The following is a 17,123-nucleotide window of genomic DNA, read 5'->3' on the forward strand; positions in this document are numbered from 1 at the left end:
ACTCCTCCTGTGTCCCCTCCTCTCACTCCCCATCCGCCCTTCCTGGAAGTCCTCCCAGGCCACCCCGCATCTCTGAGGGACCTTGACATCTGCTTTACCCTTCATAATTCAGAACACATTAGTCAGCTGTGTTCCCACACTGGCCACAGGCCCGCCAGAGCTCAAGGCCCAGGGAGGCAGCTGCGCCTGAGGACGGTGGCAGGCCAGCACGTGGGCCCAGGCTCTGTGGCTCCTAGCCTGTACCTCGGGACGCCATCCTGGTCAATGGCCTACCTCTTTGGTGGAATATCCACTGTGTAAACTCAGTGATAGGGGGGTGGGGCTTCACAGGGACATCAGGGAAGAAGAGAGCCCCATCTGAGACATCCCATTCTGTATTTCCAAGGACGGTGTATCATGGGATGTATGTGTGCACATGTGTGCAAGCAACAAGTGTTGTGAGTGTGCGGAGGCCTCGTGAATGGGCCTAGTGCTCTTACAAAAGGGTCCCTCTCCTCTTCCACCCTCTGAGTCACAGTTACAAGGACCACCGCGTAGGAAGCAGCCCTCACCAGACACCACACCTGCTGGCGCCTCCATCCTGGGTTTCCCAGCCTCCAGAACAGGGAGAAGTACATTTCTATTGTTTATAAGCCACCAACCACTGGCATTTTGTTGTAGCAACTTGAATGCACTAAGACAGAAAGAAGGACGGAAGGAAGAAGATGATGCGGGGACTTGAGACAGGCAGTTGCCAAGACATGAGCCCCCTCTGCACCTTCTCCCCATGTCCCTTCCCCCTCAGTGTAAGGGAGCAGCTCTCGGCCAGTCTTGAGCTAGGTGACCCAGTTCCCAAGCTCACACTTCCCAAACTGTGCTCCAGGCCCCAAGTTCAAGGGATATTTCTGGAAGTTACATGTGTGCGCGCACACACATACAGAGAGTTCTGCAGTCACGTAACGTAGTTCTGGGAAATCTTACTGATGCAAAACCAAATGGCTTTCTCTATTGCTGGCCTGAGTGGGGCTTTCTATGCACATTTAATGGGCAGTAGGACTCATCGAGACAGGAGTGTAATCTGTAGCATTTCCAAAGTGTTGAAATAGGCAACCCTTTTGCATAAGCAAGGGGCCCCAGTGTTTGATTGGACAGTGTGGGAAAAGTTGCCCCAAACCCTGCTTCAAGGTCAACGACACCCCTACGTCCTCCATGAGGTCTCCCAGGCAGCCAACCCTTCCACGGCAGAGCATGGAGGCCTCTCCCCTCTCCTTGGTCTGGGGGCTCTGGCCCATTTTCTAGGGCTTCAAGGGCAGTGTCCAAGACTCCCAGCCATCCCTCTGCTCATGACACGCTGGGTGGACAAGTGGACGGTGTGGGCTTTATTCCAATCGGCTGCCAGCCATGCTGAGCAAGAGGGCTGACAAAGCCCCCGCAGCTCACAGGACCTTCCCTGCAGCTCCTCTGCAGCACTTTCATTACAGCCTGCCCTCTGCCCTGTTGCCTGTGCCTGCAGCCTGCTCCCTGCCCCCTTCTTCTCAGCCCAGATCATCCTTTAAGACCCGTTCAGGCATCAGAAATCTGGACCTCTGGCATCACCCGCCCCAGGATGCCTGCCCCCAGGCTGAGAGAGAGCCCAGCACACAGGTCAGGACCAAATCTGAGACTGTGCACAGGTCCGTTTCCCATGAGACTTGGTTTCTTGAGAGCAGGTAAGGTGCTTGGGAAAGTGCCTGGCACCCAGGGAGCACCGCGTGAACATCTGCTGCTGTCCTTGTGTAGTTGTTCTCCTCCTGCCCCCAGGGCCTGGCACAGGGCCCGATCCAGTGCAGACACCTGTGCTAGGAACGCATCTGCTCCAGAGCTGAACAGACCTGCGGTCACACCTGAGCCTCCTTCTAACCCTGTTGAGGGTTCCTCGATTGCTCCCATTACCCAGCCAAGAACCTTTAGGCTCAGGGCAGCTCTTCCGCCACCCTTTGTTCCCCTGACTACATCCAAAGTGCCTCCTAGGTGCAGGCAGGGGCTCTGCTCATGGCAACTCCTAGCAGAGCACACAGCTGCAGAGCACGTGGCGGGGCATTACATCCACAGGTCACTTCATCCTGGCTCAGCCTGGAGGATAAGAATAAGCATGCCATCCTCGGAGCACAGAACCAGCACCTTGGAAGGGCCACCCATTCAGAGCAAGACCCCACTCCTCGGGCAGCCTCACCCCGCCCTGCCTGGCTTTCTTCCATGCAGGTTGGCCCCGCGTGGGTGTCCTGTTGGGGTATCAGGCAGTTCACTTAAGCAGCTTGTCAGGCAGAGGGACAGGAGAGGAGCCAGAGGAGGACAGTGGAAATGGCCGGGCCAGGGGCAATGGCAGAGAGGGGCTGGAATGAAAATGAAATGAGAGGACCTGATGCTTCCGAAAAGAAAAATAAAACACAGACGGGGATAACAGCCATAGGACTCGGAAATTCCCCTCTTGGATGGGAGCTGGGCCTCTGGGAGGGGCCAGGGCTGGCTGGCCTGAAGTGTGGCAGAGCCGCAGACCTCCCTCCCGGGGACGGGGGGCTGGGGACAGCTCCAGGCCTGCCTCCTCCAGCACCCCAGCCTTCTGTTGGCTTCACTGACCTCTTCCCCCGTTCCCTGTGCAGACAGCGCCCAGCTAGCCATGTCTGCAGTCTGTGCGCTCCCTGCCCACTCCAGCAGTGTTCAGAGGCCTCCCCAGCAAGGCTTTGGCCGGCTGCTGTCATTTCCCCAAAGTGGATTCTCAATAACTGCTCGGGAAAATGGCCCTTTCTGTCTGCCTGGGGCCCCTGAGGCCCCTTGGACTGTTCCTGGCCTGAAGGAACAGGTTCGTGTGTTTGCAGAGTGAGAGTGAGGCGCACAGGTGGAAGCTGGGAAATGACCTCTCTTGCTAAGTCCTTCCCAGGATCCTGTGTGCTTCACATTTTATATGCATCAGACCTCTCATCCTCTCTTTCCTGTGACACTGGTATTCATGTCAATTACCCCCATCTTTGCAGAAGAGAATGATGTGCAGAGAAGTCTAAAATCAGCCAGCTACTAAGTGGCAAAGCCTTTTTTTTTTTTTTTTTTTTTTTTTTTTGGTGGTACTGGGGGTGGAAACCAGAGGCTTTCTACCTCCGGGCAATACTCCCAGACCTATTTTATATTTTATTTGGAAAGAGAGTCTCACTAAGTTGCTGAGAGCCTCACTAAGTAGCTGAGGCTGGCTTCGAACCTGTGCGATCCTCCTGTCTCAGCCTCCCAAGTGCGGGGATTACAAGTGTGCACCGCGCCCGGGAAAGCCCCTTATCTTGAAAGGCCCCTGACAAGCCCCAGAAGCTGGGGCATAGTCTAGGCCAAATTTGTCACCAGAGTTCTACATTTCACTCAAAAGTTCATGTCTAACCATAGCTGCGGGCAGCAGGGCTCCTTGTTTAGCAGAGCCAAATGGAGAGGAGGGGACCAGGCTGTTTACCCTGACAGCGACGCTTGCCCTGCCCAGGCTCTGCGGTGTTGAGCACACTGGGTCTCCCAGGGGTCCGATGCCCAGGGGCCGGGCAGGGGGCCCTGCAGGAGCTGGGCACAGACGTGGGAGGGATGAGTGCCCTCACTGGCAGGGCAGCAACCACTGAACCACCATCGCTTCTGTGCCTTCTCTCCTCCACCTCTCCCAGGGACCCTTGGGCTTGCCAGGACTCTTCAGGATAAACTGCCAGACCAGGCCAGGGCACGGGCTCCCCTCCCACCTTCTCTGTCTCACTCCAGGGCCTGCCCTGTGCTCCTGGGAGAGGACGGGGTTTCTCGGGTTCCTGAGGCCCAGCCTTCACTCCACCACCTCTAGCTGCCTGCCCCTTGGGCTCTGTGGAACATGACAACCCCGTGTCCCCAGCACCCTGTCCTTGGCCAGGGAAAGGAGTGCCCAGCTTCCCTCCTGACCAGGCACTACTTCCCCACCCTGGCATCCAAAGCCAGAGGCTCTAGTGGATGCTGACTGGCCCAGGACTGCGCTCTGCCCAGCTCCCTCAGGAGGCTTGGGGTACACTCTGGACCTGGGGTAACCAGCGATGCAGCAAGCCTTGAGAAAGAGTAGACTCCAGGGCCCAGCCTCCTGTCTCCCTCTTCCCTTCCTCACAATCAGAATTTTCGGCGGACCCACACCTCACTGGCACCAGGGACCGTAGGGGCAGCACCAGTGACCCTTCCCACCTGCTCTGCCATGGGGGTCCCATATCCCCAGCCCAGGCTGGGAGTGCACACATCAACCCAGCAACTCCCACAGAACATAAGGGCAGAGGTAAAAGCTCTAAAGGTGGGTGGTCCTGGGGTCAAAAGCCCAGAGTGGGCCATGAGCTCTCAAGGAGGGTCAGCACGGGATGGGGGGGGCTTGGCAGCTGGGGAAGGAGGGCTGGTGCTAAGCTGACATGGAGCAGGCCGCCCCCTCCCCCCGCCCTCAGCCGAGGGGAGCAGCAGCTGCGGAAGCTTCCTGCTTGCTGGAAACAGGTGCAGGCGGAGTTCTTGCTTCCTCCAGCCTCCCAGGCAGCCAGGTGCTGACTCAGCGCAGCCACTTCCTCTCCTGGGGGGCCGTTGTCTCTGAGAGCAGGGGATACTCATTAACATAGTAAGGCTCTTTGTAACTCAGTGAGACCCTGTTTCAAAAATTAAAGAATAAAAAAATAGGGCTGGGGGTGTGGCTCAGAGATAGATGCCCCTGGGTTCCATCACCAGTACCCCCACCCCCCAAAAAAAATTTGGCATATCCAACCCTCAGCGGGGGTGCTGTCCCCAGTAACAGGGGACTTCTGGAGGGCTCCCTGCCCCCAGGGCATGCTGAAGGCAGCTTCCTGCTCTTGGGCCAGAGAGAGCCCCATCCGCAGAAGCAGCTCTAGCCCTACCCCCAGGGTCTGCAGCCCTGGAGTCTATGCTCAGCCCTGGATCAGCCAGCAGCCAGGCAGCAGCCATGACTGTGCCCACCCCACCCAGGGCACAGTGTAACCTGGCCAGCAGAAGGGCACACATGCAGCAAGCACTAAGGGGCGTGTGCCTGCTGTCCCGATGAAAGGCAAAAAGGCAAGGGAAATGGAAGTTCTTTAGAGCAGGAAGGGGCAATTAGGCCAATTATCTCCCTTGGCAGCTGGAAAGTGAAGTCGCAGAACAGTCGCACTCAAGCTCAGCCAACATCACAGGGGTGGTTACTGACAGAGCCAGGCCACTGCTACTGTGCACAATGCCAGGCACTATCGTGGCCCTGGCCCTTGGCTGGCTTCTCCGTCTCTTTCAGATGCATGACTTCACGCAACAAGACCCGGAGTGCACACCACCATTTGATGGACAGGTAACTGAGAACTAGCGGGAGGGACTGACTTTCTCCCGGTGGGAAATTTGTGGCAGAGCAACGACAAGGACCAGGTAGGTCATAGAACAGTCACCTGGGGTCAGCCAGCCAGCCCGCAGAGGACACTGGGAAGGTGCAAGCAGCGCTCAGACCCTGAGCTGGGACGGCAGTTTATCCCAATCTTACTCCCGCCGCTAGCCCCCTCTAACCCAGAAGGGCTGATGGTGAGCAGAGAGGCCTGGGACCTGTCAGGCCCACCCACGAACCCTCCTCCCCTTGTGGTTCAGCACAGCTGAAGGCAGGCAGGGGTGGGGGCACACAGAGGCCCTGTGACCCGGGCTTTTTTTTTTTGCAGTACTGAGGATTGGACACAGGGGTATTCTACCTCTGAGCTACATCCCCAGCCTATTTTTATTCTTTATTTTTGAAACAGGGTCTCACTAAGTTGTGGAAGGCCCTATTAATTAGCTGAGGCTGGCCTTGAACCTGCGACCCTCCCATCTCAGCCTCCCAAGTACTGGGATTACAAGCATGTACCACCACACCCGATAACCTGGGACAATCTGAGTGCATTAGAAGCCATCAGCCCTGTTAAGCCATCATTTAATTGGAATACTATGGAGCCATTAAAAGTGATATTTGTGACATATTAGATAAGAATGGAGGAGATGAAGCTGTATATATGCCATGTTTATAACTCTACAAAACAAAACCAAAGGTGTTAACAAGAATGTGGGAGGCATTTCACTCATGTGATCACAAGGGGGTGGCGGACTCTGAGAGACTTTTTTCTTTTCCTATGGTTTCTTTCTAAACTTTCCAAAATGGGCTTCAAGATGATCTAAGTAAGGATGCAAAATGTGCCCACGATGTGGGAGGCAGAGGCTTGAGAAGCAAACACCTATTATTTCTGCGGAAATCAGGGCACCCTTGGGTGCCCCTGGAGAGCCGGCCAGGCCTCCTTTAAGGCAGTGCCCGAAAGCTATAGGACTCACACCCCTAGCCAAGCCCCTTGAGTATTTCCTACCCAGGGTGTTTTCTGGTCCCCTCTCCCCTCTCGGAGTCCCCTGTGGGCCATGCTGGGCTCAGTGTTACAGACTTACACTCCTCTTAGCTTGCTAGGCCATGAGCTAGGAAGACCCCTCCCAGGGTGGCCGAGGAGTCTAGCGTCCATCTTGGGCTCCCAGAGGACACGTAGACACTGCTTCCTATGGCTTGCCTTGGTCTTGACAGGTCCCCCACAGCCTGTGAGCCAGGGGTTGAGATCCAGCATCAGTCCCCTGGCTCAGCCATTTGCTAGCTGGAGACAGGGCTTTCTCTACTCTTGGCCTCAGATTTCCTGTCTGGTCCCCCAGTTACTTCCTCACTGTGTGCCAGGGAGAAAATGAGGTAATGAAGAGAAAGCGTTTTGAACTGGGAAACTCTCCTATCTGCAGATAGGACCAACCCTGAGCCCAGAGTCCTGACCTCTTTCAACCCTATCCCCTCCCCCTTCCCACACCACAGCCTTGGACCCCCACTCCAATACCCAATGGGCTCCCTCCAGCTCCTTCACGGATAGGGGTAACTTTTGCAAACTCATGCTGGCAAAAATCCTGGCACCTGCCCACCCTGGGATCTCCCTTCTCAGGAAAGACAAAATCCAATAAAACATGTGCAGAATGAGCTATCAGGGCAGCGAGGTACAGCCGCTCGTGGTGTGAAGACTTGAGCCACTGAAGACAAACGGGAAGGATCCAGAAAGGGAACGCCAGGCCTGAAGACAGTGTCATGAGGGCCTGCCGGGTAAATGTGAAGTGTTTTTACTACTAAAACTCATTTCCCACCCCAACTAGAAATCTGTGTTTAAAAGTACTTGAAGCCTCCATTCCCAGACACTGCCACGGCTCCTTCCCTCTGCCAAATCCTATGTTTATCTATCTACTCTCTCCTCTCTAAATCTGACCACTCCTCCATCTCCCCTTTTTGTCCTCATGTCTCTCAGGCACCCCAAAGACTTCTAGCCCCTTGGTGCCCTCAGCTGGACTTGATCCTGCTTACTCTTCCCTCTGGCAAAGCCCTTCTTCCCACTCCCCTGGCCCAAGGTCTGGGCCTCCTCCACCCCTAGAAGCCTCCCACGGCCTCCTCCTGGACTCGGCCCCTTAGTCTCACCCTCTGTCATCAGCCACCAGAATGAGTTATCTAAACACCACTCTCCCCGAAGAGCCCCTAGGGGCCACAGGAGCAAGTTCAAACTCATCCAAAGGCCTCGGAAACTGGCTTCCCATCTCCTCTAGCTTTTCCTCCACATCTACAGACCTGGTGCCAGGTGGCTCCTGGAGATGTGCTCTAGAAAGAGTCAGTCAAAGCAGGACAATGACTCTGCTGTCCTGTGGCCAGGTAGGGCACATCAGCCTCTATACACGCATGTATGCATGCATGCACACCTGCCTCCTCATGGGCACACTCTGTTCTTGACACATCAGCTGAGCCACTGGCTTGGCCCAAATCACTTGTCTCCCCATCCTACCCAGAGCTCTCCCTTCCTCCTCCTTCCTGTGTACAAAACACCCTTTGAGGCATGCTGCACCCACCCGTTTGCCCAAGTCAGGTCATCTCTGGCTTTATTTCACCCTCGGGCCAGTGCAGGTGTGAAGGGGAGGGGCAGCCATTCTTGGCAGGACACCTGCTGCATGCCAGGTACTTTCAAATAGTTTAAACACACCCTGTCAGGTAGGTCACATAATGGTCACTGTTTGTTCAGATGATGCTCAGCACAGTGGCTTCTGTTCACCATTCCAGGTCAAGACAGGCCCTGGACTCAATCCCTGGCCTGGCCCCAGACTCTCTCACCAGCCAGGACACCCTGCTATGCATGTGGTAACTCAAGTTCACAACGCCTGGTTTCCTCTCTCAGCCTCTCTAGGCCCCAGGAAGTCCTCCTTGCTTCTGATCCCTCTTTGCACCCTGGTTGGCCCAAGCAGGTTTTAATGAACACTTATTAACTCAATGAACAAGTGAGTGAGAGGGTGAATGAATAAATGGCTGAATACATGAGAAACAGGCATTGCGAGTGGTTCCACCGTGGGGTCATGTTGGTTTCTTGTTTTTTAACCATCCTAAAAATCTAAGTATCTCTAAGGTAAGACCTTCCCCTGGTTCTCTTGGAAATATATTGGTTCATCTGGGGCTAAACCATATCAGAAACTAATAATAATTTGCATTCACACTAGGTTAGGCCAGAAATTTGTGTGTGTGTGGTACTGGGGGTAGAACCCAGGGGCTTTCCTACCTCCGTGCTATACTCTCAGGCCTATTTTTATACTTTATTTGGAAACAGGGTCTCTCTGAGTTGCTGAGAGCCTCACTCAGTAGCTGAGGCTGGCTTCGAACCTGTGCGAGCCTCCTGTCTCAGTCTCCCAAGCGCTGGGATTACAAGCGTGCGCCACCACGCCCGGCTCAAGCCAGGAACTTTTAAAAAAGCTATTCATATCCAGTAAGAAATGAAGGCAAAAAATGTGTTGCATATTAGTGCAGCTGGGGCAGGGGAGAATGGAGAGCCACACCCCCCATTAGATCTCAGATCAGAGTCAAGGGTCCCTCCATGAACCTGGCCAGCCCGAGCTGTTGCTTCCCCAGCCTAGGAAACCACAAGATGCTCATTTAAAGATGGAAAGGAGGTGCGTAGAAAAGGGTGGGGCAGAGAGTGGGAAAGTGCAGAGTGGCCCAGTCTGTCGCCTTTCTGTGATGGCTCAGTCATAGTCTATGGACAGACTTCTGCCCTCTCTTTGAATGTTTACTAGTATTTGTTGGTTTGTGGGAAGTTATTATTTAAGAAAACTGATTAATTAAGTGTCCTTATCTGATGCTAGTCAATAGAGAAGTTCTTGAATTCAGAAAGAAGAGAGCTATAAACCAGAGTTGTACTCCATCTTATTACAGAGTTGGTAGAACAGGAGCCACTTAACTGGTGGCTTCTCCAAAATCCTGGAGTAAAACGTTATGAGAGTAGATCTGTGCCAAAAGGTTGAGGGAATAAATATAACATACAGAGGCTTCATGGTTGAATCATCCAATCAGTGGGGATCTATCTCCCTACGATGTGAAGTGTTTAGTTCTGACAATCTGAGTGAACTATAGCGTGCACCTGATAAATTGCTAAAGCATAATTTCCCATTAACCCATCCGCTTTCTGTATCATTACGAGGTTATTAAACTATCCTTAAAATGTACTGTCACACTTAACACTAATTTAGGAAAATTAAATCTTAGAGTTGGTTAGTACTGATGTCATCTTTAGGAAAAAATTAAGGCTGTCACCTGATTTAGGATAGTTTTATTTGGATAGAGGTTGGGTTGGGGATGGTTTATTTTGCTTTCTCTCATGAGGAATAAAATTAAGAGTCTCATGTAAAGAAAAAATATTTTAAAGAAGATGAAGAAAATCTGGGCATGGAGGCAAACGCCTGTAATCCTGTTACTTGGGAGGCTGAGACAGGAGGATCGCAGACTTGAAGCCAGTGCTGCACCATAATTTGGCAAGAGCCTATATCAAAATAAAAATAAAATAGAACTGGGATTGTAACTCAGAGGTAGAACATGCCTGAATTCAATCCCCAGCACCACAAAAGAAAAATAAAGAGAGAAGAAGGAGAAACAGAACCTTCAACAGACTGGCTTCGTAGACCTGTGCACCTCCTCCTGCACACACTACAGCACCAGCCCCTTCCAGGAACATCCATGTGTGTCGGGGTGTCACAGTAAATCAGCTCAGCTTTCCCACCGGGCTGGGAAGAGCAGAACAAAGGGCCAGAGCAGAGAGGGCAGCCATGGGGGAGGGGGTGTGCTAAGCCACAAAGGCAAGGAAGCACAGTGGTCGGCAGGGAGAGCCTGGTCGCCTGCCTGCCTGCCTGCCTGCCTGCCAGGGGATAAGAAGTAAGCCCAGGAGGCAGCCCAGGGGAGTGAGGAAGACGCACATCTGCCAAAAGAAAAACAGCTTCAAAATGATGACCCTCTGAAGGAACCATGAATTTCTTTAATCAACTGATTTCCTCGGGTGTCTAAAAAGCTTCATTTAGCAAGCCTTGTTCTGGGCTGAAACTGAATAGGTGTAATTGACAAATGCTTGAATTTTGGTTCCAGGCTGGGGGAAAAAATATCCACGGGCTTTTCTAATGCAATTATGGCAGGGGGAGGGGGGATATATTTTTTTAAGGGTTCTTCTTCCCATTCAATTTGGAGATAGGTCTTGACTTCTCTCTTGACCTCCCCCACCCCCACCCCAACACACAGACACTCAGACAATGGCCAAGATCTGGCTTGCTTTCTCCTAGGAGAGGCCCTAGGGCCACAGACGAAGCAGCTGTCAGGCAAGCAGGCTGTAATCAGCTTTAACTGGCTCTCAGCCTGCAGAGGGCACAGACCCTCTTATTCCTACAGTACCAGATCGGGCTGAGCTGGGCTGGGGTGGTCTCTGTTTCAAATATCTTCCTTACCCAAGATCTCAATGCCCAGCTGCCCGTGTAAATCCTGAGAATTTAAATACACACATAGAAGATGGCCCTTTAAAATCCCAAATCATGGTTTCAACTACATGTCACATGTCACCCCAGCATGATTTATAAGGACAGTAAATCAATGAGACAGGAAACAGAAAAGTTAAAACACAACTCAAAATGGGTTTTTCAGGTGAGTCTGAAATGCTCCAAGATTGCTAGTTAAGAACAGTATCCCTTTTCTCAACCTCCGTGTCATTAACCCTTCCCTTTCCAGCATCAAAAACCCAGTGCCAGTGTAACTTGGAAATTAACATGAAATGAGGAGGCTGTCGCATATACAGGTGGCCAAAGATAGGGGCTTTCTCTAGCAGTTGAGCTGTTTTAGGGTAACAGGACCTCTCCCATTGCCCCACTTCTATTGTTAAAAGATATGGACTAGATGAGATTAAAGTCACCATATCTGTACCACAAAAAAAAATTAAAAAAAGAAAATAAAAAGAAAAGGCATTCACTCGAATCTTACAATGGGAGGTGGGGGTGGTGGGTGGGTGAGGGTGGGGATAGAAAAGCAAGGGGGGGGAATCTAAACAGCAGGATACGACAATAAATGGGAAAACAGCAAGAGAAAAAGCACACTAGGTTAATATAGGAAAACTAGTTCTTTATTGAGAGATTGTATATTAGTATTAGTGGATTCTGTGTGTAACAATGTCGTCATGCACACGATACAAAAAAAAAGGCTGAGCCCACCATGCTTCGGAAGGGCAACAGAACAAAAGCAGCGTACAATGAGCAGATGGCCCGGGCTACACGACCACAGTACGTTTCAGCAGGGTAACATCTCTAACCGAGCGCTGTACATTGTCAACTGGGGGATGTAAAAAAATACAGATCATGCTTTAGTTTTAGTACAAGAAAAGGTGAAAAAGATACACAACCAAAAGGATATTTGATACAGAAAAAATTACCCACAAAATAAGAACAGGAAGTAATTCAGCACAGCAGAACACGCTACCCCTGTTTAATGGAAAACCATTTTGCTGAGATTTTTTTTTTTCTTTCTTTTTCTCTTTCTTTTCAGATTGCCGAATGGCAGTCTGGGGAGGCTACTTGGGACTTTATTTTGGAAGGGCCCTTGAAGTGGGGGCCTTATTCTTTAATGATTGCTGTTGTTTTGTTTCAGTTTTCAAGCAGGTCTGGCTAGCCAGGCAGCAGAAGGGAGCCGGCTGTTAAAGGGGCAGCTCTAAGGGCCAGGGCAGATGTCCAAAGACGCTCTTGACATTGTACAATTGGACAATTAAGACCCTATGGGCCATGGCTCCCCCTATGCCAGGGACCTGCACCAAATTTTCAGAGGCTGGAATAGCAGCAACTGTCAATTCATCAGAGATTTTCTTTAATATATACATATTTAACAAATTTTGCCTCCAACTGAATGTAATGCCTGGGTGCTGCCAGGAAGCCAGCCGAAGGTCACCCAGACAACTGGAAAATGGGGTGCTGCCGCCTCTATGCCAAGGCAAAAGGAATCCACTTAACAGGGATTTACAGTGCAATGTACTCGGCTAAACAGGATGAAGATACAAAAATGGTTATTTCTCTACATCTATTCTGAAATGGCCTACATCCTACACTACTACAATGGAAACTAAAAAGAACAGATTCAAGCTGGCAGACTATCTAATAGTTTTACAAGAAGATTGTGGTTTAGGACCTTGTTGAGTTAAGCATTAGTATCCTCTATCGGAAGGTCATGGATTCTTAGCACTTTGTGCTAAATTTTACCCACAGCCCGACTCACCCCTCGGCCCTTAAATTTCCTGTGGGCGTGTTTGCCTTGAAAGTAAACTTTGACTGAAGGGCGGAATTTGTTATTTGGGATTTTTTTTGTTGGGGGGGGGGGCGTGATTTTAAAAATAAAATTTAAAGACAGCTGAACAATTTGAATTTCAAAACATGGAGCCGGCATCCTGCACTGGTATTTAGAGATTGGTGGTATTAATAAGGATGATAATGATTTAATCAGGATAATTATACTTTCAGGCTCAACATCCTTCTTAATCATTTTTTAATTTCTGCCTAGCGTGATGTTCCACACCCGTTTTAAGAGGAAATGCCAAGCAGTAACAGATAATCGTGCTTTGGGGGAGGGCCTGGCATTTGGAGGCCCTCCCATGCAGCAGCCTCGCTTCTTCTTCCCACGCACCCCCACCTAGACTGGCCTGAGATAGGGGATACTGCCGCTTAAATAGCAATGCCTTCCTCAGATGGAGACAGGAAATGGTTAAGAGGGAGTCACAATACAGCTAAATGCGGAGGCAGAAGGGTCACAGCGCACACAGCAGCGAGTTGACCATTCACTGAGCTACACAATGAAGAAAAAAAAAGATTTGATAAATGCAGAATGTCATCGTTCTATCATCACACACAAAAAACTGCGGTTCCAACAGGCCTAAGGGGGCCAACCTTGCCTTGTGGGCTCTGGGGGAAGGCGTGGGGTTGGGGACAGCTGGGCTGGAGGGAGGAGGGCCGGGCGGGCCGCTGGCGGCTGGGGCGCTAGGGAGCCCAGGCTCCGCGACCCGCCCCCCGCCCTGGCTCGGCGCAGGAGCCGGGTCGCCTGAGCGAAGACATCATTCTGTGCGTGCGGGAGGGGGTGGGGAGGAGGCCTGGGCCAGCAGGGATTTAAGCAGACGTGGAGTGGGAGAGAAGAAACATTTCCAAGAAGAGAAATGTGAGTCCAGAGGCAGATACAAAAAGAAAAAAAAAAAAAAAATGAAATGCATCTCGGATTTGCTTTCGGGAGGTGGGAATATTTGACTAAAAGAAAATGGAAGAAATGCGGGGTGGGGTGGAGAAAGGGGGAACCAAGCTATTGCTGTAGCAGAATGTAAAGGAAAGGGGATGTGGGGAAAGGGGACCGTGTGAACACACCCCATGTATCGCAATTAAAAACAAAGCCCACGCCGGCCTGCTGCTTGGTCAACCGCTGCCCAGGGCAAAGGCCTGGCGCGGGGGCGGCTTCCCACCTCACCCTCACACACAGCGCGGCACCCTAGGGCCACACACCCCGCTCGAGCCGGGCCCAGGGGTGCGCAGGAGCGCACATCTCCAAGGCGCGCGCACACACATGCACGCACGCACACACACACACACACATACACACACGCGCGCCTTGAACCCGTAAATGCAACTGTCATACAAAGACAATTGGGAGGGAGGATGTAAGTAGGGCCAGCGCACCAGGGCAACAAGACATAAAGGGTTAAAGAGAAGGAAAGGATGGGACAGGAGATCGTGCAAGTGCTCACGAGAGGGTGGGGGCTGGGGTATGGAATGGGGCAGATACCCAGATTCCAGCCATCGGTATTAATGGCCAAAAGATGAAGAAATACAAAACACAGACAACAGAAAATACACATATACCTCAAAAAAAAAAGCAAATCACAGAAAACCAAGCATGCATATTCATATTCATATTCATTCTCCCTCTCTCTCTCTCTCTCTCTCTCTCTCTCACACACACACACACACACACACACTCATGTATCTCTCACCTTTCGCTCTTTCGATCACACAGGGCTAAGTATTAGGAAAAGGGGCTGTGATTTGGGGGAACCACGTCCGCCGCAAAGAATTAAAAATGGGGCTGGGGAGGGAGGGACCCAAATTCGCCAAAGCCTAACTTCACTACAAAAGCTCCCACGAGGGCGGCCACCCCCACACTCGGGGGTCTCCCCAAAAGGGGGTGGGGAGCAGCCGCCGCCCTGACCCCCGGCCGCCCGCGGCGCCCGCCCCCGCCCCGGTCCTGCGGCGATCCGCGCTGCGAAGCAGACCCCCGAAAGGAAAAAGCGATACCTCTGTTTCGCACAGAGCCAAACACTGGAAGCACGAGATAGCCGACGTGGACCAGGACCATCCTGGCTCCTCGCGCGGCGGCGGCGGCGGCGGCTGCGCGCGGGCCCTTTGTGGCGCGGCTCCGGGGCGCGGGCGCGGGCGGCGGCGGGGCTGCGGGAGCCGCCGGGGCGGGAGGCGGAGCGCGGGGCGCGGGCGGCGGCGGGGCGGCGGCTGGCGGGGAGACAGATGGCCCATGGAAAGGCTCCCTTCCCGGCCCCTCTCGACATTCAAAGGCGCTGGGGCCGCAGCTGCCGCCACACAAAGGCGCGCGCAGCCAATGGGAGCGGAGCGCAGCGCGGCGCGGCCTCGCCGGAACCGCGGGGGACAGCGGCGACCGCGGGCGCGCGGGGGCGGGGCCGGGGAGCGCGCGGCCAATCGGCGCGGCCGCTGCGGGGCGGGGGCGGGGCCAGCCCCGCGGGACGCGTGGAGCCCGGCGCGGGTTCCTGGCCAGCCGGGCCGGAGCGCGCGCGCGCGCGCGGCGCCCCTGCACAAGCGCACGCACACACACACATACACATGTGCACACGGAACGTGCACACGTGGAAAGGGGCGACGTGCTCGCAGACAGGCGGAGGTGCGTTCGTTAGTGCGGAGAGACAGGCAGGAGCGCACAAAGTGCACACGACCCGGAGGTCCCTGCGCACCGCGCGCGGGTCACTCGGGGACGTGCGCATGGTGGCTGGCGCACGTGCAGAGCCTGACTGCGGGCACAGTGAAGCTGGAAAGAAATCAAGCCGCCGCAACCGGGACCCAGGCACTGCCGCACAGACGCGCACATCCCCTGAACAAATGCCTTGTTAAGTAGGATGCGTGCCGGGAATGCGTTCCCAAAGACACACAGAGGGGACGCCCAATGCCGGCACAGGTAAGACGGTCACGCCCCAGGCTCCCTGCCTGGCGCACCGCATTCGTGTTCTTGGAGAGCACAAAGTAATTTACAGAATTGGAAAAACCCCACATTTACTGAGATGTGTGCACGTTTCATTCTAGTCCAGAAACCCAGAGCCGCTTGTCCACTATTCGCCTTCTCCGACACAGCACACCCGCCATGTGCACAGACACACCCACTTCCACAGTCAGCAGGCAGATGTATGACATAAGGACTCCTGCAGATTCACACGTGGAGGCACTGCTACCCTGTCAGGTGTGGCCTGGGGCGGGCCAGCCAGGTGCTCACAAAACAGAAGCAAAGAGCCCTGCTCTCAAGTGGATGGCTAAGACCAGTTCATGCTGTCAGCCAGCCTACTATAAAACCCTCAGTGCAACCCTCAGACCATGCTCACTGTCCACGCAAACCAGAGGCCAGGGAATGCCTGGGGGCCCATCCACAGGCAGAAAGATGGTACGTTTCCTACACTAGGGCTTCTTCTCAAAACCCAGTGGCTCCTTTATTGAATATGTATGGTAAAAACAAATGGTAAAACCAGGAGTGGTGGTGCACACTTGTAATCCCAGTACTGGGGAGGCTGAGACAGAAGGATCCAGGTACTCCCCCAACCTCAACTACATAGTGAGGACCTCTGCAACTTAATGAGACTCTTTCAAAATAAAGAATAATTAAAAAAAAAAAATGGGCTGGGGATGTAGCTCAACTGTAGAATGCCCTGGGTTCAATCCCCAGTACATATATGTATGGCAAACTCATAGTATGTGGAGCTAGGAGGAATCTAATCCAACCCAGCCTGACCCATCTCAGACATAAAGAGGGGAACTATTCCTTTATCACATGCTGTGGTCCAGATCAACTTGAGACCCCCAACCCTTGCAGCCTACAGGGGGCCTCGGCAATGTCAAAAAGCAGATACCACAGAGCCCTGTGAGAGGGGAGGTGGGTGCCACATAGGGCTGGGGAGGGTGTCCCTTAGAGGGTCTTCCAGCCCAGTGGTGGGAGGTGAAGCCCAGTCAGTGTTGACTCCAAGACTCTAAGACTTCTGAGACTTGAGGAATGAAGAATGGGAGAGAGAAGGTCAGGCAAAGGAGAAGATGAGGGAAAGTCATAGCCTGGCTTGGCCCGGATCAGAGGCAAAGGCAGGACAGAGCTCTTTCTCTCACACACAGCTTTATGAATCCATCAACCTCAACCCTCTTCCTGCTGTGAACTCCCCTGGCTGCCCCCAAAGAGCTTAGAGATGAAGACAGTCCAAGAGAAATCTACCAATAGCCTCAGCCTCGCCTGAGACAATCACCTCAACCCATTTCTGCCCCAGCTCCTTCCTTTTCTCATTTTCTGTTCATTGGGGCTTTCTCTTTTATATGTTCTTTCCATCCCTTGCCAAAATTAGTACCTAGTACTTTTTACGGGCATGGCGTGAGACTCAAGAAGTACACAAAATCAAGGGTGAAGGCACTAGTACTATATTCACTATCTGCACTTTCTGATCCAAAACAGAGAAACCCTCTAGAGACAGCATTATTACCTGGGTCCCTGCCATACACTGATTCCTCGC

The 17,123-nt window shown here is 52.8% G+C and overlaps 1 protein-coding gene across 1 annotated transcript in view; it reads right to left on the bottom strand.

Moving 5' to 3' along the window:
* ARK2C (arkadia (RNF111) C-terminal like ring finger ubiquitin ligase 2C) overlaps positions 1–14,903 on the bottom strand; it is a gene marked incomplete at its 3' end in the record, with an annotated part of 97,713 nt that extends 82,810 nt beyond the window's left edge. Inside the window, exon 1 of the mRNA XM_080714488.1 lies at positions 14,638–14,903. Within this exon, the coding sequence (XP_080570614.1) occupies positions 14,638–14,698 (61 nt within the window). The 5' untranslated portion in view covers positions 14,699–14,903. The remainder of the gene's footprint in view (positions 1–14,637) is intronic.
* Between the last annotated feature and the right edge of the window lie 2,220 nt (positions 14,904–17,123).

This window comes from Muscardinus avellanarius (assembly GCF_963383645.1).
Source record: "Muscardinus avellanarius genome assembly, chromosome: 17".
NCBI lineage: Eukaryota > Metazoa > Chordata > Mammalia > Rodentia > Gliridae > Muscardinus > Muscardinus avellanarius.